The 23,404-nt window shown below is 43.6% G+C and overlaps 1 protein-coding gene across 2 annotated transcripts in view; it reads right to left on the reverse strand.

Annotated features, from left to right (window-relative positions):
- The window catches only part of zranb3 (zinc finger, RAN-binding domain containing 3), a 69,631-nt gene that overhangs the window by 44,473 nt on the left and 1,754 nt on the right, over window positions 1–23,404 (reverse strand). For both annotated transcript variants that reach the window (XM_054623795.1, XM_054623796.1), the window contains exons 2-8: window positions 23,168–23,340; window positions 15,932–15,950; window positions 15,456–15,634; window positions 12,284–12,515; window positions 7,549–7,634; window positions 6,077–6,248; window positions 1,924–2,058 (exon numbers count right to left, since the gene is read on the reverse strand). In XM_054623795.1, coding sequence (XP_054479770.1) covers window positions 1,924–2,058; window positions 6,077–6,248; window positions 7,549–7,634; window positions 12,284–12,515; window positions 15,456–15,634; window positions 15,932–15,950; window positions 23,168–23,313 — 969 coding nt within the window. In that variant the 5' untranslated portion in view covers window positions 23,314–23,340. The remainder of the gene's footprint in view (window positions 1–1,923; window positions 2,059–6,076; window positions 6,249–7,548; window positions 7,635–12,283; window positions 12,516–15,455; window positions 15,635–15,931; window positions 15,951–23,167; window positions 23,341–23,404) is intronic.

The following is a 23,404-nucleotide window of genomic DNA, read 5'->3' on the forward strand; positions in this document are numbered from 1 at the left end:
TGCAGGGGTTTTTTTTGTTTTCTGAAGTGGAAAGTGTCTGACTATTGGGAAAACCAATAGGAGAGGAAATGAGTCTGGGTCGGGTGTATCGGCTTTGAGGTGGGCGGGCGGTGGGGGGGCTTAATGAAAGGAGGTCCAGTGTTAGGCTAAACTGAGCAGAAATCCAATCAGCAAACAACGGCGAGAGCAGAAAAAGATCCAAGCTCGGAGGCAGGCTGAGCGAGTGGCGCGTCGATGATTGCGTTCGGAGGTTATCTCCGGTCTTCCTTGACCTCCAGGGGGGCCTGGGGGCTGCGGCTTCTTGGGGCTCCTAGGGGGGCGCCGGGCTAATTGAGAGGAACGCCGGCTCTTGAACGTGGCAGATGATTGGCGAGGGTTGCTGTGTTTGGTGAGAATGTTTACTCGACTACAAATGCGAGAGGAGCGGCCAGTTTCAGCATCGAGATGGGTGAGACGCCGATCTCAATCTGGAAACTGATCGCTCTATCTGACCGTCTCACTGATGTTTCCACTGAGGAGCAGGAAATGTAAATGCTTGTTTAGATCCTCGCCACCGGTTGCTCTGACCCCGACATTCCTCATACTGTGCGCATCAAGCCACCTTTTCCCACATCGCTTATTTCTCCCTCATTAAAAAAAAACAAAAAAGGAGCCGTCACTTCAAACCGAGAGCCGGCCGAGTTCCCATGGCAACAGCATCACAGAGATGCTATTTTCAGTGCGGTGTGTAACTTTCAGATAAGGTGTAATCATGCCAAGCTGGACGCAACTAAATAATACCTCGGTTATAACTCCCTACTTTGTCTAAGTGCTTTCACCGGCGACCATTAGGCTCTGTTACCATGGCGATGCTTTCCCATGAGATCTGGCTGAGTGGTCGGCCAAGCGTTCTGAACATGATGCCGCACCATTCAATTCAACACTTCCTGAAAACATCAAAACGAAATAGTAAAAATGGCATTCTTTCGTCAACTTGGAGACTATTTAAACGGTTGCGGGTGATGTATGTAGTTTGATGTTTTAACCGATGGGAGCCGTGGAGGTTAAACACCTTTGGGTGCTCAGCCGCAGGACACGCTCCCATCCTTGAGGAAGTAAGGCAACATGGCGCTAATGATGAGATGGCGTCTGTTTTCTCACAGTTTGTGTGGTATGTTAAACTGGGGTTAGCTTTACTTAAAAACACATAAACTATTAAAGGAGTCATATTTTTGGCTGCATTTGTTGTCGGGTGTCATATTTGTTAATAGTTTACCTGCCGGATGCGGCTCACCTAATGTGACGTCACAGGGAGATATTTTCAGGGCAGCTTCAATAAAAACATGCCCATCTTTGAATAAATGTTTGTATGAATTTAATCATCATATGTTATTATTATAATTGCCATTGAAGATGTTGTTTTGTTTATATATAAATAAATAACTATGTTAGGGAAACGTAATGAAATGAGCCAACGTTTTATGTAATTTTACTGAAATAACATGTCTGCACTGACTTACTGCTTAGCAAAGTAAGTCATCTAACCCTATGCAAGAAAAAGAACGAGCCTTTTCACCAAAATGTCGAGCTATTTCTTTAATTAGTCATTTATTCCTTCTTGTTTTAAACAATAATAACAAAGAGAGCAGAATATAGGTATCAAACAACTTTGACGTTTGAAGGATAAGTGCTGGTGTCCCTGAAAGTATTAGTCCGCCTTTCAACAAATGGGAACTGTAGTTTTTAGCAGCAATACAGGAACAGGAGGAAATGTGCATTTGTTAGGGACTATTTTCAGCTGCGGAGCTCTATAGCACAGAGGAGGGATCAGGCTTTGTTCCCACACACACAGTACTTGATAGTAGGATTCATAGAAATGCTGAATAAAGACAAAGGCCGGGGTTCAAACAAGACATACTCTTGCACCACCTGCTCTCCCATTACCTTGGCGATAGCTGTTTGCTTGTACATCTGTGTGACCAGGCCCATGACCTGAGTGAAGGGGTTGTCGGTGGCGACTCCCCCGGACCCCAGTCCCTTCATCAGTCTCTCCCATTCGGCGAAGCTGGCTGAGGCCTCCTGCGGGCAAAGAAAGAGCACGGACACAGTGAGGCCACGTCCTTCATATCTCCATCCAGCCTTTTTCCCCCTCTCTCCCTTGTTCTCTGCTATGTTTCTTTTTGTGATATAAAGGGCAAAACAATTAATGGTGCTGCTGGGTGTCCTACTTTCCCTGGAAGAGAAAGACAGAAAGAAAAAGGGAGAGAAAGTAGAGAGAGATGGAGAATTCCCAAGGATGCCACCCCCCCTCCACCCGTCCTCCCCCTTCTCCTCCTGACTGGGCTGCTTCGCTAGGTGGGTCATGAGCATCTCCCAATTATAGCCAGCCGTGTGACAAGCCGGGGTCGAAGATGGAGAAGCAGCCGGGCCGGTACAATAAATCAAAAGACGCCTTGCGCGCTCTCCCTCTCTCAAGGTGATTGGCGAGAAGTATTTAAGGGCGGGAGTTGGGGGAGCGCAGTGGGGGAGAGGCTGCCGGCGAAGAGCAGCATATGCTTCCTCCCCGCTCGGAAACAGGACGCGCAGAGAGGCCGCGCATTTGTTGTCGGCCCGCTGGTTAGCCCTGTTCATCATAAAAACATATGGAGTCCCCATACTTTACACTACAATCCAACATATTAGGCTGAAATGTGACAAGAAAAGCTGTAATTGGGTTTAATTCAATTTTTATGCAATAACTGCTGCGTTTCTATAATCTAAAATGCCTTTTTTTAAATAGTCTAACTTCAGACCACTTTTTTTATTGCAGGTTATTTTTACCTTTTGTTCACAACTCCCAGTTTCATCTGTCTGAATTCAAGCTGGAAATGTGTAAAAAAAAAAAAAAAAAAAAAAGCAAACAGTGACAAACACTTCCTCGAAGCGCTGCATATCAAACGACGCAAAACTGTGAAGCCATATGGCAGGCTGAGGGAAGAGGTGGTCCGCGTGATTAAGCACATACATACGGGGGGGGGGGCGATGAGTGAGTGATGGGGGAGAGGGGAGGGGGAGAAAAGAGTGAGAACCATTATTAATGCGAGCGCACACTCGCGTAATGGATGCTTTCTGTGAAGTTTCACAACTGCATTTCTTTTTTTACAATGAGAGATGTTTTGTGCAACATGAAAGCTTTGCGCCATTTGGTGAAAATAATTAGCATTTCAGCGGATTCGGAAACCTCGTCAAAGTCAAGGACGGCCTGCTGAATGAACAGCATCGTATTGCGGGAGCGCAAAGCCGCTTTCCTTCATGTTTCCATCCCTCAGATGTTTCACTCGGCAGCACCTGGGCGATGCCGCTTGGACTGTCTCTCAATGTTTATTTCTAATTGAAAAAAATATTACATTCAAGGATTGCTTTATAATCTGCTGGGGGAGGGGAGGGGGAAAAAAACCTGAGTGGCTCAACATTGATGATATTCACTAGACTAACACTGACAAAAGGCCAGGGCTGAAAACGTAAAGGGCAGGAGGGGCATAAAAAGTGTCTGCTGTGGGAGATAAAAGGCATCATTAGGGAGTAAAATGCGACGGGCTGGGGGGACGAGGCTGAACCGGCGAGTGGTGCTGTACATTAGATATCGTCGGTCGGCAAAACTGTGCTTCAAAAGACAGTTTGTTTGGAGGGAGATAATGCCCACCCAGCCTTTTTATGTTTCATATTGTTAATGGTTTTCGCTTCACGTGGCGGAGGCACAATGGCCGTCGCTTTTGGGTGACTGGCCACTTCACATCTCCCGTCTTCATCTCTCAAAAACTAGTCTATTTAGCTGGGAGGGTAAACCGCCTGTCTATTCTTCTCAGTGGACAAATACCCGTTTAAAAAAAAACACGAAAAAAACTGGTGCATTCATCTTATGAGCACAACTAGAAGTACCGCCTTGTGGCTGTATGCCTCCGCCAACTGTAAAATGTCATCACCTCATCATATTAGTCTAATAATTTATCATAATTAGCATATGAATTCTTGAGTTGGGGCCAAAATCTTATCGGTTCATCCTCGGTTCAGGATGTTTGTGCCAAATTTGAAGAGCTTCTATGGCGTTGTAGAGAATGGGACGGACAAAGAGAACAACGAAAGCCGGTTCTTTTTTTTTTCCACAAAGACAAATGATCTGCGAGCTCATTTATCTGAGGATGTTTTAGCATCACAGCTGCTGTTTTAGAACACATGAGATAAGCGAGCAAAGCAAGAACAACCGCGAGACATGACGTGAACTTTTCCAACGGTTCCCCGCGTACGTTTTGGCGGCCTAATTAGGACTTCTATGTAGGATGTGACCATATTTAGCCCCCCAATTAAAGTGTCCCTTAACATTTAGGATAAAAACAAAAATCCTGCATCATCACTTTTCATTAGCAACTTCCTTATTGTTGTGTCATTCCTGCGACAATGGTGTAATTAGAGTTGGAAGAGCTTGTTTTTCAACTCCCGCTGCTTCTAAATGTGTATTGTACTTTGTGCCGGTTGCTTCAATTAGGAAACAGACCCGTAGCGTTGTTAGGGGTGACCCAGCGCAGAGAGTGGAGGCCGGGCGCAGAGGCCCGGGTCAAAGCCACATTAGCACTCACGTGTGCTAATGCATCCAGCGTGGCGTGGGAGGTGGAGACCCATCCATAACTCAGGCCAAAAAAAAAAAGAGAGATGCAAAACACCTACACACCAAACATGACATCCACTCTACAGATGCCCTGGTAAGGAACACATGCACACAAATCACACAACTCAGTGTATCTGTGCATGGTGTAAAGGGGAGTTATTTAACTTTAAAGCAGTTTTCAATTTCAGAAAAGAAGCAGGTAGGATTTAGTGGTCTCTAGTGGCGAGGGTGCAGATTGCATCGAAATGAAAGCCCCTTCCCTCACTCCTCCATGATCTAAACAGGTAGAGAACTACTGTGGCCTTCAGGTAACGTAAAAAACGCAAAATGTCCTCTCTAAAGCTGGTTTGTCCGTTGCGGGCTAGTGTAGAAACAAGGCGGCGCAACATGGCGGACTTAGTAAAGAGTACCTGCTCTCTATGCAGATGAATGACTCATTTTCAGGTAACGAAAAGTTAGTTCCAGGGTGATTATACACTAATAAAAACATAGTTATTGAATAAATATTTCCTAAATCCTATGTACAAATTTTTTTTTTTACTATTAAATAACTCTTCATATATATATTTTTGGTTAACACTTAAAATAAAAACCAAATAATTAAAAAAAAATATGAATACATCTGCCAGTGACGTGTCATCAGAGCAGCCCTACACTGTAACAGAAATAATGAGGGAATACTTTGACATGGAGTCAGATGCAAAAAGACGTCTCTCGAAGCGGTTTATGACTTGAGGCGGTCGAGGGGATGCGACAGGCCTGGAGATGGACGAGAGAATATTATACAGTACTTTACACCGTCAGCTGTTATAAGAGATCTGGTATGTTCCCCCCTGACAGGGACAGGAGTGTTGGAGAGAATCTTCCCAGCAACAGAACTGCAGAAAAGGCTGTGCCGGAATATGCTGATAAATAACAAAAGTTAAAGCAGCAAAAAATAAAAAATAATCAAATGGTGATGAGCAGGAGACCATCGTCTATATATCATCTTTAATCACTGCCCGTGTGTTGAGAAATACACAAACATGGAGATAACAAAATTTAATTTTACCGAACAGCGTGAATCTGCCGCATCTCCATTAATCGAGACGTGGCACGCAACTGGATGTTTAGACATGATGCTTTTGGAATTTGAGCTGGGCATGTGTAAAAACGGCGGAGCTGGATCAATTAATCATTCAGCCCGTCAACAGAAAAATGATTTGGGAACTATTTTGATGGTTAATTAATGGTTTGAGTCATTTTTCAAAGCCGGACATTTGATAATGTCACCTTGGGCTCTGGGAAATTACGAGCGCCTCCTAATTATTATCTGACATTCACACTAAACTATCTATCATATAATGATTGGTCTGTAATGAAAAGCATTGTTAGTTGCAGCCCTAGAAAATAATAACATAAGCAGAGTGAAATGAATGTCTGACAAAAGGCCACATGCTGGTGTCCACCACGTACCTTTGCGGCCTCCTTAGGCAGGTCGAAGGGGATACGCTGGCGGACTTTGGGGGGCAGCTGAGGGAGCACCTCGGCCTTCAGACGGCGGATCATGATCTCGCTCAGCCGCTGGTGCAGCTCCTCCAGGTTGGAAGCCCCGCGACAGTCCCACTGCCTGCGAGACCCGAAGAACCTGTGAGAGAAAAAAATGAGAGGCGAAACTGAGAGAAACGCCCCAAGAAAAGTTACTAGTAGTTCAACACATTTAAAACATTCCCACCTGGGAGCTGCCCGGCACTGCAGCAGCCTTCCATCGTGTACCGCTGAGCAGCTCTGCTGGAGCAGTTGTTTTGCTTAAGGGCAACTTTGCAGAGCTGCAAACTATTTTGTCTAATGGCCATGGCAGCAGGTTTATCCCAAAACTCGCTCGACAACTTTTGCACAATTTATCTGCCAAGCGGATTTCTTTTTTTTTTTTTTTTTTTTAGAATAGAACTGGCCCTCCACACAAAGGCTGGTCATCTGCCATATTGGCTGGAAGTGTGGACAAACTTAACAAGGCCCTGCCAAAATGTGCTGCTTCACACTTCGGTATTTAAAAGTGTAGTTGTTGAGGGAAGGTGAGCTGAAGAAATGTTTGTGCTTCTGGTTCGGTGTGGGGGTCTTGAACTAGCAGCTCTACAGCTGTGTGGCTTCTTTTCTATCTCCATAGCTGATGCCATTTGTCACATTAACGTCACTCTGTTGAAGGGAATAGGAAGTCTTAACTCATCTGACACTGCCTTGTGTGTACACAATCTTTTGCGTGAATGTGTTGATGTGGCTCCCCATCCACACTGAGTGCTATTACATACAAAGTGTTATCATTAATGGCGGAGGGCCCATCCAAAGCCGAGCTGCCCGACTTTGATGGACATCCAAAACAATGCATTTGATGTGTGTGTTCACACGTGTAACTGATCGTCAATGGCAACTGGCAGCCAGTTGGCATTTAAACGCTTGGCTTCGGTCGCGGTCTGGCTCTTACAACAAAACCCTCCCTCAACTCAGCAGCACCGCCGCACCAGACTCAGGTACAGCCCACCTTATCCCAGCAGACACTTGAAAAGAGTGAGGATTTAATGGGATTGAAAGTCCGCTAATTCCATTAACTAGGAATTAAGAGTGTATAAGTAAGAACATATTAAAATTAGGTTTAACTTGTGGTTTCCCACTTTGGGTTTTTAATGAGCTTTAGCATGCTGGTAGGTGTATTATTATTTCTTTTTACCTTTGGGACAGAGCCAGCTAGCTGTTTCCCACTGCCTCCAGTCTCTATACTATGCTATGCTAAGCTAACTGACCCCCGGCTCTCGCTACACAATGACAGATCCCCTGTCAGGAAGGTGAATTAGCGTATTTACCAAAATGTCAAATAAGTCGTATGGGACATGCATTAAGCTGCACGACATATAAGTGGAAGTATTTGTACGAGGTGCGTGTTGAAGACTCACCTGTAATGGGCGTTGCAGTATTTCTTGGCGTAGTCAGTCCAGGTTCCCAGCCTCTTGGGATAGAGGGCTTCAATCTGCATGAAGAGCTGTGAAACACAGGGAGGAAAAGGCCTTTAATAGGTGCTCTGTGCTAAACCATTACAGGGTGTGTGTGTGTGTGTGTGTGTGTGTGTGTGTGTGTGTGTGTGTGTGTGTGTCTGGAAGGGGAAGAGGAGACAGACACTCTGGAGAATGTGTGTGATAATATCGCTGTGTGATTTTAAAAAAAAAATGGAATTTATCTCCTTTTAATTGCAGTATCCTTAGCAATCTCTCGTATATTTTCCTCCCCATAATATTTACCTCCTTATTATTTCTAAATGCAATATGGTTTGTCCTATTTGTCATCTTACCCATTAAATGATTCAAGTTGAGAATGTAACTTCAGAAAGAACACACTGTTCCAAGGAAAAGTTGAAATAGTTTGCAAAAAGCATTTGCAGTAGTGAATGCAAGTCTTTTTTTAATTGAGTGAGACAAAGAAATAGCATATTTTTCATTTTACATATTCTTAGTTAAATTCGTGAGCAATAAAAATCAACTTTACTTGTTTCAGTACACTGCAACAGTCTTTCTTGACTAGTATAACCAATAGTGGTGGCTAATGCTACATTATTAACTTACCTTATCTCCCTCTATACTTAAGCTAACGTTACACTATGTTTAAGCAGTCACCATTATCCTGTAATTGTCATGTGGCTCATGTTAGCAAACGTTAGCTAAATGCTGCTAACTGACCTGACTAAAAGGCCACATCCACACTAACCCGTTTTCAAATGAATCCGCATGTATTTTTCTGCGTTTGCACCGAGCGTCCACACTACACGGCGTTTCAGGGCACCGAAAACGGATAAGTTTGAAAACGCCGCGTTTTCCTGATAGTGTGGGTGGCGGGAAACGAAGAAGTCCGAAAACCACGACGTAGGCACCGTTCTTAGCAGTTATGACGTGTCAGTCCCTGATTCGTCACCCCCTTACCACGTCACCCTTTTCCGGAACAACAGCCTTGATACCGATCGACTACCAGGTTAATTCATTACATTACATTACATTACATTACATTACATTACAGTCATTTAGCAGACGCTTTTATCCAAAGCGACTTACAGGAAGTGTATTCAACATAGGTATTCAAGAGAACTACTAGTCACCAGAAGTCATAAGTGCATCTCCTTTCTTAAACAAGCATCTTAAAGCATAAACCAGAGCAAAAGTATAGTGCAGAGGCAAATTACTACGAAAACAATAATTGCAACAGACTAATACGAATACAATAAGTGCTACAAACTACTACGAATAGGATAAGTGCAGTAAACGAATACGAATGCAATACGTGCTACGAGGAAGGCTCAGGGTAGTACTTCTTGAAGAGGTGAGTTTTCAGCCTGCGCCGAAAGATGAGAAGAATTCAACATGGATAATGTGGTATTTGTTACAAATCTTTGTACATAGATGTTCTAAGCTTGAAAAATAAAACTTCTAAAAACTTCCACGAAATGTATCTGAGTTCATGAAGGAAGATTTTAGAGGAAGATGAATAAGCGTACTGTATGTCACCCAAATGCCAACTATGTTAACTTTTAATTTAAAAAAGTTATTTTAGTATAACACCATACTGCAATTATCAGTTTCAGCAGCACGACATTCATATGGCACGCTATTTTAGTAGCAACAACTAGTTCACCTTTTACTTCCTGAAAGCTGCACCCAATAACTCAAAGTACCAAGAGCTTTTTTTGGGGCTTTAATCACAGACCCTACCTCTGCTCACGATTAGTCTACTGTCATAAAGTGCATCTTGTGTGCAATTTATTCAAGGTCATGTTGTCCTCCGCCTAGTTTACCGGCCCTGTGTTGGGCGGCGGTTATTTGTGTCAGCGCGCGAAATAACCAGGTCAAACCGCCAGTGTAGTCAGATTAGGCGCAAAAAATAGACTGATTTGAAAATTGTATTAAATATGGAGTCATCAAAATATCTTGGCATCTTAAAAAAAAATGACAAGCTGTTATGTCTTCAGCGGACGTATGGCGCTTTGAAAATTTCACACAGTAAAGAGCGTGTGCATCACAGCTTGCAACAAAGCTCAGAGATTGTATGCCAACGTCAACATGTCTCTCGTGTGTGTGTGTGTGTGTGTGTGTGTGTGTGTGTGTGTGTGTGTGTGTGTGTGTATGCATTTCTGTCAATTTTTCAGTATTTGCAGTGATTTCTGAAGCAATGACGGGCAATCATCGGCCGGGGCGATCTGAATGAGCAGCCACACGGTGAGAGCGCTATTCTAAATTCAGCGCTTGTTTAACAGGAACTTTGCATCCCCCCCCTTCCCTCCATCCTCCATGCTTCACCCCTCTCTCACACTGTTGATATAATAGGTGGGTGGAATGAGGGCACATCATGAACGGTGCAGCATGCCCTGAGCTGTGTGCTAACTCGATGTCAGAGCCACAGTGAGTAATGATGGCAGCAGGGAGACTGGCACAGAGGCAGGGACAGGGGGCTTATCAGGTTTTATGCTGCGGATGATAAAATGTTATATTCGGTTTCAGATTCTAGTGGCAGGGAGAGGAGAGAGATGATATCTCTTAAAAAAAAAAACTGTAACCTCAACACTGCGGGGCAAGGAGATGGCAAAGACAGGATGGCATGTATCTCACACACACACACACACACACACACACACACACACACACACACATACACACACACACACACACACACGCAGTATATAAGCACACACCTTCTCCAGCTTTCTTACAAGCACCAACTTCGCTCCATTTTGGAATTAATTAGCTGCCTGGATCTCAGTTAATTATCATGATCGAGTTGAGGCAATAATTAAGTTTTCCTCGCAGCGACGTGGCAGTTTGATGACAGAGGGATCTGAGTGCCATCTCACATCAGATACTTAAAAGAAGTCAACACAAAAACTATGATGTCAGACTAGTAATGGAGTGAGTTATCAGCTCACTCACTTTTTTCCCTTTAACAACAGGGACAGAACTTGTAACGTGTGACCAAATAGCCCTAGATTTAGCTTTCCAGTGGCTCCCAGTCGATTTTTTTATTGTTTTATTTGAAAATGAATGATTTTTTTTAATTAAATTAAATATTCTTCATGGTCCCACATCAGACTACACTGCTCAGATTCGGACTATACATTTACCAGAGTGCGACAAAAGATTAAACAACCTTGAAGGAACCAAATTTGTATTAATCTGCAGCTGAAAATAGTCCCTCATACATGCGCCGTCTTCTGTTTGAGTATAGAAGGCTGGTTTCTGTCCGCGCTGCTTGGTATGTGCTATTCTCCAACTGTGCGAGTTGGGCGTGTCTCAGTTGGAAAAAAGGTGATGAAGTAGGTTAGTTTTGAATTGTTAAACTTTTAATAAATAATAAATACCCATTGATGTTTTTTCCCCTCAAGTTTTAACATGAATTATTTCTATCCGATATTATAAATATGTTATTTTAATTTTGCAAAGAAATTTTAGGGGCTCAGTTTTTGCTCTGTATTGGTAATTCAATGACTTTATGCATCTTTTATATATCTGTAAAGCCCCTTGTAACACTGTTAAGACACATTATGTGAACATAAAGTAGTATTATTTTCAATATACAACCGGCACAGACGCAGATTATGCAGGTGATTATGAATAATTTATGATGAAGCCTTGTGTGTGTGCGTATGCTCCAGAACAGAGATATTCTCAAACAGTTAGTGTAGATCTAACATGAACTGCTAATTTTCAACACAATCAACAGTTATGATGGCAGAAAAATATCTTAAAGACAATGCCAATTATTTTCCAAATCAACAGCATCATTTGTAAACAGTAAATAAACTGACTCTTAATACTACATAATGAACTACAGCCAACATAACGATCTTATGAGCAACATTGTGAAAGCTGAAATTAATACTGCTCCTGAGGGTCTGGAGAGGATGACTGGAGGCAAAGTGGAGACGGTGTAAAAGCCGAAGCACGGAGCTGTATCAGTGCCCCATCATTAGGGCACAGTGGACATAAAGTAGGTCTTATTGATACTGTATTGTCTCTCCAAGTTGAGACCGCGAAAAGATTTTCCATTCACTTCACCACGCACCGCTACAGTGATGGAATACGGCTGCAATCCACTGCTTGGATGTATCATATATAAAAATGATATAATAAATCATTATGGAGAGGGGAATGGCTCCAGCGCTCTCCAAACACCGTTGTCCTGTGAACAGCCCCTTCTTATTGTCTCTAAATTCAATAGCCCCCCACCCACCCCACCCCCCCTGTGCGCCTCTTTTTATTACTCGTCTCATTTATTGCGGCGCGGTGTCTGTTCATATCGGCCTTTGCAAATGAAGTTTTTGCAACAAAGGTTATTGAAATAAGACCGCAGGATCCTCGAGGATAAGTGTTGCCGGAGAGAGTTAATTGGCTTTTTTTGAGTGTTTGGATCTGAGCGTTACCTGCTCCGGAGCAAGTTGCCATGGCGATCTACCTGCGCTGTATTGAGAGGCATCTTTGTAAGGAGCGTGAGATGAGCCCTGAGTTAGCTCTGTGGGCCCACTAATGTTTCTTCATGAGTATGGGTAAAGAATCAGGACTTTTGAATATGCAGGGAGAAAGAAACTCCACTTAAATTTGTATTGTTTCCCATCACAGGTGTTTCTCCAATTTTCATATAATCCAGTTTTATTACCTCTTCAGGCCGACCCAAAGCCGGGGTTCCGGTTAACAGGATGGCCCGCTTGGAGCTCTGAATGAGGGGCACCAGAATCTTGGTCCGGGCCGCGTTCCTGGATTTGAGGTAGTGCGACTCGTCCACCACGACCACGGCGAACCGCTGCCTGGTCAGAGCCTCCACCAGGGGGCGTGCGTCCGTGGTGAGCAGGCCATAACCCAGCACCGTCACCTTGCTGCTGCCGATACCCCTGGAAGGACAAGGACACACACACACACACACACACACACACACACACACACACACACACACACACACACGATACATGTTTCAGCTGATGTATCATGAGTAAAAATACCACGTTTTAAAAACAAACATGAAGTGAAAATGTCAGACAATAGTGAAAATGATCCATCACAGTTTTCTTAAAGATGTCTTCAAAGTGTTTGTTTTGTCTGATCAACAGTCCAAAACCACAAAATCATTTGGTTCAGCAAATATTCACATTTGAGAGGCGGGCATAAGTCATATTTTATTTTATTATCAATTTAAAAATACTTCAAGGGAATGTTACATTTTTTTTTAAAATGTGTTATCTTTCATAAAAGGTTTGTGAATGACGTTTTGAGCTCAAACAAGTGGAAACATTCCCCACACGCATGGAGTGGGGACTATTTTCAGCAGTAGATTAATACACATTTGGTAAGAAGACCGATTTTAAGGCAGAAGGGCGGATTTGAGATGGAGTCCAAATGAACTACAGTGCCAATGAGCATTGTAGTGAAGTCACCCAGTACAACAGTGTGGCTCACCGATTCATTTTCAATAGTTTAACAGACAACAAAGGAGCTCCGTGGTGCAGAGGGAAGAAGATACACCGCGCTGTGATACCCACATACACACACAGAATGCGTGTTATAGAACATCATCCTTTAAACTGCCACTGTAGTCATCTTTAACATTGACAAACGCGTGTTAACAGGCGGAGATAAATACAAACTCAACATCTGTTCTAGTGCGTATTGACCGAGCCCTGAAGGTAAAGCAAACCAGACTATTTAAAAATGGTGTGTGTGTGTGGAATTGATAAATGTAAGGGCACACAAAAGGAGGCAAGACACAAACTGGCGCTTAAGAAATCCATTCCTGGGCTGTATTGCAATTTCTATATATTTTCCAGCTTTATGCCCATAACACAAAACACACAGTTCTGCAGATAAACAAACAAACACAGCGGTGGCATTCGGATGCACGGAACTCAATGAGAATCTCAGAGAAATCATGAAAAACACCTCCCAGCATCTGGCAGCTTCTAATTCTTTGTCTTCACACACACACACACACACACACACACACACACACACACACACACACACACACACACACACACACACACACACACGCACACACGCACACGGTTCCAACGCTTGAAATAAACCTAAGGTGCCATTCATGTTCTACAGAAGAACGAGCGAGTCAAAACACTGAAAGGAGGTGCTGCATAATTTTTTCTCTCTCTTGCCTCGCCGTTCAGTCATTAACACATCCCCGTTCAAGGACATGTTTTTTCCCCCCCAGAAGGCTTTCACAATTTCTTTTTTGCACCTCGTCTGTGATGCGAGGTGGAGAGGGATTTTTTTTCGGGTTTTTTCCCTCCGAGTCAGAGATACAGAAAGTTTATTTCATTCAAAAAATAAAAAATTCTAGGTGGAACTAGGGGAAAGTTGAGATGATAATAAAAGTATTAGTCCACGGCGAACCCGAATCAATACAAACATTTGCTGAAAATGAGACACATTCCTCCAACACAGCATTTTTTTCCCCCCCTGCATTGAAAAAAAAAAAATAAAATCAGCTCTTGTTCAATATTGCAGTCTCTGGCGTTGACATGATTTGTCTGTCAGCGCTGTCAAACATCGGGCCCCTTGCCGGCTCCTGACACCGAGGGGACACTTTGAGATTAAATTGTCAGCCGCGACTTCTCCGTCCGTCACGCTGCGTGTGTGTGTGTGTGACCGTGTGTGTTCATATATCCGTCCCACTGCTTTGAGAGTATTACCATCGCTCCCGTGTGTCGGAGAGGGATGGGACACTGCCCCAACTTCCACTTAAGTTCAAATAGGGGTCGCGACCTTTCACTTACATAATCCTGCGTATGATGAACATAATCCAGGGGATTTTGCGCTCTGCTTAGAGTTATCCCGGGCACAAGACCGTGGGTATGAAGGGGAAAAATGAGTCCCTATCTTTATGATAACATGAAGGGTTTGTATAATATGTGTAATTGGTAAATCGTTACTTTTTATAAGGTAAAAAAATCTAAATATTTACTAGGTTTTCTTAGTCACGTTTGATAATAAATAGGTAAATAACTACTACTTTTACTACAGGTTAAGGTGTTTTCCTCTTCATTAACTGTTTGTACCCCAATTATTAATATATTGTCGACGATTTCACCTTTAAACAAAAGTAGTAATAAATGCAGCAAGTTTTTACCAAAACCAGTAGCACTTAAATGTATGGAATTCAGCGCATTTCCCTCAAGGTTTGACTTTCTCGCTCTCAAAGTGCAAGTTTAATAAACAGTTTGACAGACGTGAGGCTTTATCAGTTTGCTAATATTAGCCTTTCATTAAAAAAAAAAAAACACATAACGGCCAGTCAGTGTCTTCCACAGCTGATGCGAAGTTTGGCGATTACATATTTATCATCTATTTGAAGCCCATGATCGAAATTCTAATAAGACATTTCAGTGATGATTCTTCATAACCAGATGCATGTTTTATAATGAAGTCTTTATTAATAAAGTATAGCGCTGTTCTTCTGCATATCTGAACAAAATGTCCTTTTCAAATTGGAGCATTTAGCAGCTAAAGAGTTGGATATTTCGCTCAGGAGATGGTGGAGACCAAAAACAGAGCAGAAACGAGTGAATGTTGGACTTATCAGGTGGCCAGAAGCACAAGTCCAAATGAATGCAAATGTTGCATCATATCTGCTTACATGTTTGCTAACGATACGTCACTTTATCCTTGGAAAAAATATATCAGAATTGTGTTTACGGCTCGTTTGTGGCCCCAAAGAAATGTGTTAACGCAGCTGTAAATACACGTTACTACATGCATCTGTGGCGCTGCTGAGGTTGGTTGAACAGATGTAGGTGGAGTGAAGGGGGTGGGGGATGACCTACATGGTGTGGCTCTTGTTCTCCACCAGGTTGATGTCTCCAGGCTGCAGCTCGGGGATCCACCGCTCCAGCTCCTCGATCCAGGGATACTTCAGGGACGAGGGCACCACCACCAGGAGGGGCCACTCCTGCCGGAAGGCGTACGCCACAGCGATGGCCTGCACCGTCTTCCCAAGACCCATCTGGGCCCGACCAAAATCGAACCGGGGGAGGAAAAAAAAAAAGTAAATTGCACGACACGCCAACTCCAAGGCAAATTGCATATGACGGCCGAGCTGATGCGAGGCCCGAGAGTAATAAAGTCTCAGAATGATTCTGGTGTCAAAAGCGATTAGGCACGAGGGAGCGCTGCACGGGGCTGACAAATGAATTTGGAAGGCGAAGTTCCAGGTTCATTTTTTTCTTCTTTTTTTTTTTGTAGTTGTTGTTCTTGGGAAAATAGATTTCCTGAGCCAGCGTTGCTGTTGTGGTGTGCTTACCTCATCAGCGATCATACATCTGCAAGACAGAAGCAAAGAGAGGAAACGTCATCAGAACTGACCTGATGAAAGTATATAGCTTACATGTTAAAACCACAGCAGGAGGGCTTTGCTCAAGGGCAACACAGCATCATTCGTGGTCTCCTGGCTCGTTCCATACCAGAAAGCTTCCAGACTTCTCAACCCTCTCCGGCCAAAGAACACACAAAGTCCCCTCAGAGGCAGCAGATTTTGGACATATTAGGTCTGCTTCGGTTGCTTTGTTCCAGTCTGTTGCTATTCAATATTTATGTCGCCCCTGTGGAAAATGTCTGCGTCTTTGTAGGGAGTTCGGGGGAAGGCTCACCAGTTCAGGTTTGTCTGGTTCCGAGCAAAAGGGAGTAAAACGATGGGTGATGCAGACGCTAGAGTTGAATTGCCAAAGTCCAATTTTATTTTGAGAGGAAACCAACATTGAGTCTCATGTCCTTTGATTTAAATCATGTCGGTTTATGTATCTCATAAACCGACTGAGGAATTACTGGCTGATTTAGCAAGATTTAATATTGCAGTGGCAATAGAGAGTAGAGCTTCTTTACTTCTATTGACCTGACATAACCTTGAGTCTTCCACTAAAAAGTTAACAAAATCTAGCTGGACGCTTTATTTAGAAATGTTCATGAAAAGTTAACTTCAGCAAATTCGATACTTCAGCAAAAATTCAGCCTTACTTTAACCACAAACTTGTTGTCCCCGACTAATTTTCGAATTGATTGACGTCAGACATCCTGGTCTTTTTTCTAAATTTCTTTCTTGCTGTGTGAGCAGTTTCACAGTCCATCATCCGAACGGCTAATGTCAAAATATCCGTTATAAAAATGCAGAAAGTAAGTGAGTTTTAATATTAAAGAAGTAGCATTTTAACATGACGTGGCTGCTGTAGCCTTGACAGCATCTTCTATTCAAGTGACGCACGCTTCACAAACCACAAGTTTACTGATATTACATCAGTGAACAATGATGACGTGTTTGAGGACTATTTGCCTAAATCTATCTCTGTTTCTCTTTTTGTTTCACATTTTTAGGACCTAACTGAACCCTAATCTAGGATAACAGAACAGCTCACCTGTCTCTGATATGTTACTTTCTTTGCCAACCACACAAAAGCCATCTACCCCCCCCCCCCCGCTTTACACTGAGCATGATAAAACAATGAAAGCGCGACACATTCCTTGGCTAAAGCCAGATCAACCTTCTCTCTGTCCGGTGGAATCGTGAGGACCTTTTGTCACGACCTCTCGTATTCATAAACGCTTCCAACACCATGTCGGGAGCAAACGGTGCGACCGTGCGGCTCTGAATACCTCAGACACGCTCTCTCATTATTCTCTCCTCCTCCTCCTCCTCCTCCTCCTCCTCCTCCTCCTCCCCCCCCATCTCCGCCCCATTTCTCTCTTTCAGCAGAGGAACATGATTAATGTGCACCTTGCCACTGGTGGTTTTTCTAATTGCCAGCACACCGGCCCAGTCAGCGCAATGGACACACACACACACACACACACACACACACACACACACACACACACACACACACACACACACACACACACACACACACACACACACACACACACACACACACACACACACACACACACACACACACACACACACAGAGAGAGAGAGCAGTATGTGTGTGAAAAAATGCACACAAAAGAGAGAAAGAAAAAGAGAAGCAAAAATACACGATATACACGCACATGCAAACACGTGTTCACACACACACACACACACACACACACACACACACACACACACACACACACACACACACACACACACACACACACACACACACAACGCTCGCAAATCTGGGGAGGCAGTGTGGCTGGGGCAGGTGCTTGCCATTTCCCAACACATTAATCATCCCCCTTTAAATAACCTGAGTGTCGTCCTGATGGTTTGAGACTGCGAGGACGCTGCGGCGCCGTTGCCTGACGACGGCACGGCCCTGTCTTTCTAATGTTATCTCCGAAACCCACAAGCCCCAAAGTGTCAGGAAATGGGCCTCCCCCCTACCACCCACCCACCCACCAGCACATCCCGAAGCCGGCTACGGTGATTTGATGAGTTTGACCTCCGTGCGGTGATGTGTTGCGCGGCCCCGGCTGTCTAACCCCAATCTCCCGGCCCAGCTATGGTTTCTCTCTTCTGAGGGACTGGGAGACGTTGTGGTCAGTTGGAAAAGCCGCCTCAGAGGTTGGATGCCGTACAAAATGCCGACTGGAAGGGTTATTACAGCGTGCCACGCTCGGTTCAGAGTGCAGTTTGGCTGTATACTAAACATGAACTTCCCACTGAAGTAGCCTTTTAGCGAGAAAGAAAAGGTTTGGCCTTTTTTTTTTTTACTAGCAGTAGATGGAGGATGTTTTAATAGTGTGTGTGACTTTAAAAGGAAAAGTTTTAAACCACAGCTATATGGGGCAATGCACAACTAGCGTTTTGCTTACGAGTTCTTTTTTTCCTCCAAAGTTAAGCACACCCAAATCTATCAGAGAGCTTCTTTTATTGTTTCACTGGTGCTTAAATTACCCCAAAAAACATAGACTCTGACAAAAGATACACACACCTCTTTCTTTATTTTATTCCACTGGTTCCCAAGTGAAACCATTTTTTTCTCTCCCCTGTATATTTTTGATAACCTTTCCCCTCAGCGCATCATTTACATTGACTCCCTTTTCTATATTATGTTATCAATCATATCCAAACAAAAGATCTACACATAAGACACAGAAATGACCACATTATAAAAAAGCAACACCCAGTTAAATATACAGCTTTGTGTTGCAGCTAAGACTGGTGGCGACAGCTAATGGTAGTCGGTAAGGAAGGCAACTGGAGTGCGAGTTTCCAGGTGGGGAGCAGTGAGACTATCTATCAGAAGACTCTACACTCTCGTGACCGCAACTTGACGCTTTTATTTAAGCTTCAAGGAAATTTATTTCCGACAAAGGCACGGAATAACTGTGACTCCGGGGGTCGGCTGAGAGCAGTGAGTCAGGATTGAGCAGTCAACAAATGGCAGTATTGGACGGGCAAAAAAAAAGTGTTTTAAGAAAGTGCGAGTCACTGCAAACCACGAGAGGTCCCTGCCCATGCGTCCATAAAAGAGCAGCCAAAATATCATGCAGTTTGGTGCAGCAGTATGCGAGATTTGCCGCGGACAGACACATAGATGAACACCAATCACTCACGCACGCTAATGACCGGTCTCGGCCGACGTAATAACTCAATCTGCCTCTTACGAATGAATGAAAGATTCATTTCTTAAGCAATTAAATGCATCATTGTTCATCTCAGGAGTTTTAACTGATTCAGTCTCACCTGGTCTGGGTTGCTTACTGTGGCTAATGCTAGCTGACATTAGCAAGAAAGACCTGACTCTCACCATGCAAAGTGAATATATAGCTGTTCTGTTACTAATCCCTTACATTATGGCCTCAGGTGAGTCTTGATACTTCCTTTTGGGATGTTTAATCATAATTCAGGTCCTTTATTTATTACAGTAGGAGGTACAATGTACACAAAGATGTATGAATGTTTGGCTCTAATGATGATTGCTCTGAAGGTTTCGCTTTCTTGGAACATTGTTTGTGTTACAATGCTCGTTAAAGGTGTTTCCCACCAGCATAACTCTTCTACCTAAGACACAAAGTCGCCCAGCAGGCCACAAAGTGTATCTATCATGTCTAGCCTCAGTACTTTGTGTTTCTATAGAAACCTCTTATACTATTCCGGAAACTCGGCTATTAAGGGGGGTTTACTGATGGTGGCAAAGATTATATTTTTCATTCTGTACAATAGAACGCAGCTCCTGCCGTCTTCACAACAAACTATATATTATCCCCTTATATTAAAACCTATAGCAAACATAATGCGTAATGAGGAGGAAATGGAATATATAGCAACTTTAGAGGGTAAATACTGTAACTGAGACACTTCCTTATTGTAAAGATAATACTGAACCATGTGTCCCTCCTGATTATTCAGGTACATGCAATTTGTCCCAAAACTATGCTGCTTCTACTTTGATTGCATTTCTTTTCTGTCTTTAATATTTTATGGATGTGCAACACAAACATTACCCCTTTAATAAGAAACTATTTCTATTTATTTGTTCAGGCAAACTAAATGAATCAATGACTGTTAAAGGCCGTACAAGTCTACCAAATATGGAGCTGTTGGACTGTGGAAATAAGAGGAATTGTCGTCCCAGTGTTGTACCCGCATAGCACTGTGCTGCTGAATCGCCCCAAATGATTTTTATGGTAGAACTCTGTGTACAGTACTCTTTATTATGACAAATACTTAAGGGGGCAAATAAATCAACCCGTATGCGCACAGAGAACAAGCTCCATCTCTGGAAAGGACTTCTCTCAGTTTGTTCGGCCATTGCAGGGGAGAGACGACATTATTGTCTGCTTATTGATCTCCTCTCGCATCAGCAGAGCGGGGCCTTATTCAATAAAAGCACGGGCAGTCACTTGCAATAATATTACGGACAAATCAGACCAGGGCGGACAACACGCGGCACATCATGTGGCTCGCTTCCAGCTGCAGACGACACCTTAATGGAAGTGACCAAGAGGCCCTAATGGATGTACTTTTACTCCAAATTGATGTTCTGGGTGACAGTATCCAGAGTACTGCATTCTACAGATGGCACCAATGTATGTTTTAGGATAGCTGAATTTATACAGATGTGAGCAGTATAACGGCACACATCTGCCCCGACTTTTCAAACAATGCAATCAACCACATCTCAAGGGTTTTTATTGTCGCTCTGTGCCACGACTCTCCCCGCATTATCCCTCATCTACCTCCATAAAATTCACTCTCCCTCCTACACAGTCAGTGCGCTCCATAAGTATTTGAATTGCGACGGCTTCTGATGTTTTTTCGGTTCGGTGCTCTTGGTGTGAAAAGACACAACGGCTATGAGATTTATTTATTTTATTTAAAAAAGGGAAAAAAATCCGCCCCCGGATCCTCCCACGCTGTTAGATATCCAACATCAATCTATGATGTTCAGTGCATTTCAGGAGTTATCTTATAATGAAGCAGTTTATTTTTATTTTTTTGTCTGTCAGACTGCATTCGACTAGTTCCACCTCATGTAGTGGTATCCTACATTTCCCATAATTGTAACACTCCCTTCCTAAAAACCCAACAAGTCTGCTTCTGCATTGCATTCTGGTCCATTCAAGCTAATGTGGGTAGTCTTTCTGCCTGTTCTAGAATGAGTCTATGTTTAGTACCGATGGAAAAAAAATTAAAGCACTGCTGTTTAATTTGAGGCTCTTTTCAAGGGTATTGAGTGATCAAATAAAGAGCAGCAGGGTGCCTCAAATACATAGACAGATCAAGATTACTGTCAATAAAATGAACATTTTTAGATTGTAATCTTCTTTTCCGTCTGTCTGTTTGTTAGTGTCGTACTGCAGGCTTAAAACGCTGCTTTTTAAATTCCTAGTCACTGTATCGCTGTGTCGCACACTAAACTAAAATGGAAGAGTCTCTGCCTGTATGTATGTACGTATGTATGTATGTATATATATATATATATTTGTGTGTGTGTGTATATGCCATTTGATCTTCCCGACAACCGTTCATTCAATGAACATTAGTTGTATGTATACACTGTGTAGTATATTGAGGCAGACCTATTCAATGTAACACCGTCGAATGGCATTCTGGGTACAACTCGCTCTCCATCGCTTGCTACATTATGAACTGTTACACCGCAGAACGGCATGCTGGGTGAAGCTTCCTCTTTGTTGCTTGTTACAATACTGACAGTCCCACAGTAGAACGGCATGCTGGGTACAGCTAACATTGCATCGCTCACTACAATAGTAACTGTTACACCGCAGAACGGCATGCTGGGTATAGCTCCCTCTCTGTCGCTTGCTACAATACGGACTGTCACACTGCACAACGGCATGCTGGGTATAGTTCAAGTTGCATCATTCACACAATATTAACTGTCACACTGCAGAACGGCATGCTGGGTAGAACTCGCTTTGCATCTCGCTACAATACTGTCTGTCACGCCGCAGAAAGGCATGCTGGGAAGAGGTCCTCTCTGTCGCTCGCTACAATACTGACTGTCCCACCGCAGAACGGCATGCTGGGTACAGCTCACTTTGCGTCGTACGCTACAATATTAACTCTTACACAGTGGAACGGCATGCTGGGTACAGCTCCCTCTGATGCTCGCTACATTACTGTCACAACACAAAGTTAATTGTTATTATGGGCTTTGGCAAAGATCTGCAACAAACTACGCCCCTCCCCCAAACAGTGATCTTCCAATCAGAGCATGGTAATCGTAGCTATAATTAGATTATAAACAAACTAAATCACATCATGTGCTCATTCTACTTCCAGGCTCCCTTTCTTAACTATAACATCTGTTGCTAGTGCCACTACTGCCCGTCTCCAGGGAGACGCACTGCCCGCGATGCTCCTCCTGTCACACTGATGCCAATTGACCGAGGGTGGCTGTCCACACGGTGCAGCAAGAGCCAATTGGCTTCTGACCCACCCGTGCAACAAAGCAGCGCCTCCCAGTGTTCTCGGAATCAATACGGGCGCTCCGCATCACGGCGGCGGCGCTCAGATTGGCTCCCCCTGCGCTGACCTTCCTGAGAGCCCGAGCGTACATCGACTGGTCAGAGGCAGTGGGGGAGGGGGGGGGAGGAAACGGGCAAGTCCTGGTCCTTTCCTGCAGCTAATGCTCAACACAGCCAAACACTAATGGACTTAAGGGCAACTTAGGACTCATACATTCTTGACTTTTTGCCATCACACTGTATCGTAGCTGGGCTGGGAATGAGTTTTCTTATTGTACTATAGAGGTGGGGTGGGACTGCCTGTTTTAAAGCTCCATTAGGCAAATTATCCATCTTGAAAGGCCACCCTATTAGACTAAATGACACACTGGTGCAGCATAAGGGACGAAAATATGTTATACTACAGATAATGCTGAAGTGTTGCGGGATTTTCATCATCAGGAAGTGAAATATCGAAACATATAACAGTGGCCAACATTTACATAAACGCAATGCCTCTTCCTTGTCATGTTATTACTGATTTGCAAGCTGACCTTTAATTTAAAAAGGTCCTTAAAAATGAGATAACTTAGAATTCCTGACTTCCAAAACAATAAAGCCGTGAAGTGACCCGACTGCTCACCGGCCGTTCCTGGATAGAGCGAACTCCACTCCCTCCATTTGGAAAGGCATCAGGCGCTGCAGGAGCTTGCGAGGAAGGCCTGACAGTTGCTGTGACCATCTTGTGTCACAGCAAGAGGTCTGGAGGCCGTTATCGTCCATCTCCATCCGCAAGTCCTCATCCGTTTCTCGGCCCTGATTTGAGGCAGGAAGAGGAAAAACACTGGTTTAATGATGTGAATATTTTAGACATTAAAGA

Source organism: Anoplopoma fimbria, chromosome 22 (assembly GCF_027596085.1).
Source record: "Anoplopoma fimbria isolate UVic2021 breed Golden Eagle Sablefish chromosome 22, Afim_UVic_2022, whole genome shotgun sequence".
Taxonomy (NCBI): Eukaryota; Metazoa; Chordata; class Actinopteri; order Perciformes; family Anoplopomatidae; genus Anoplopoma; species Anoplopoma fimbria.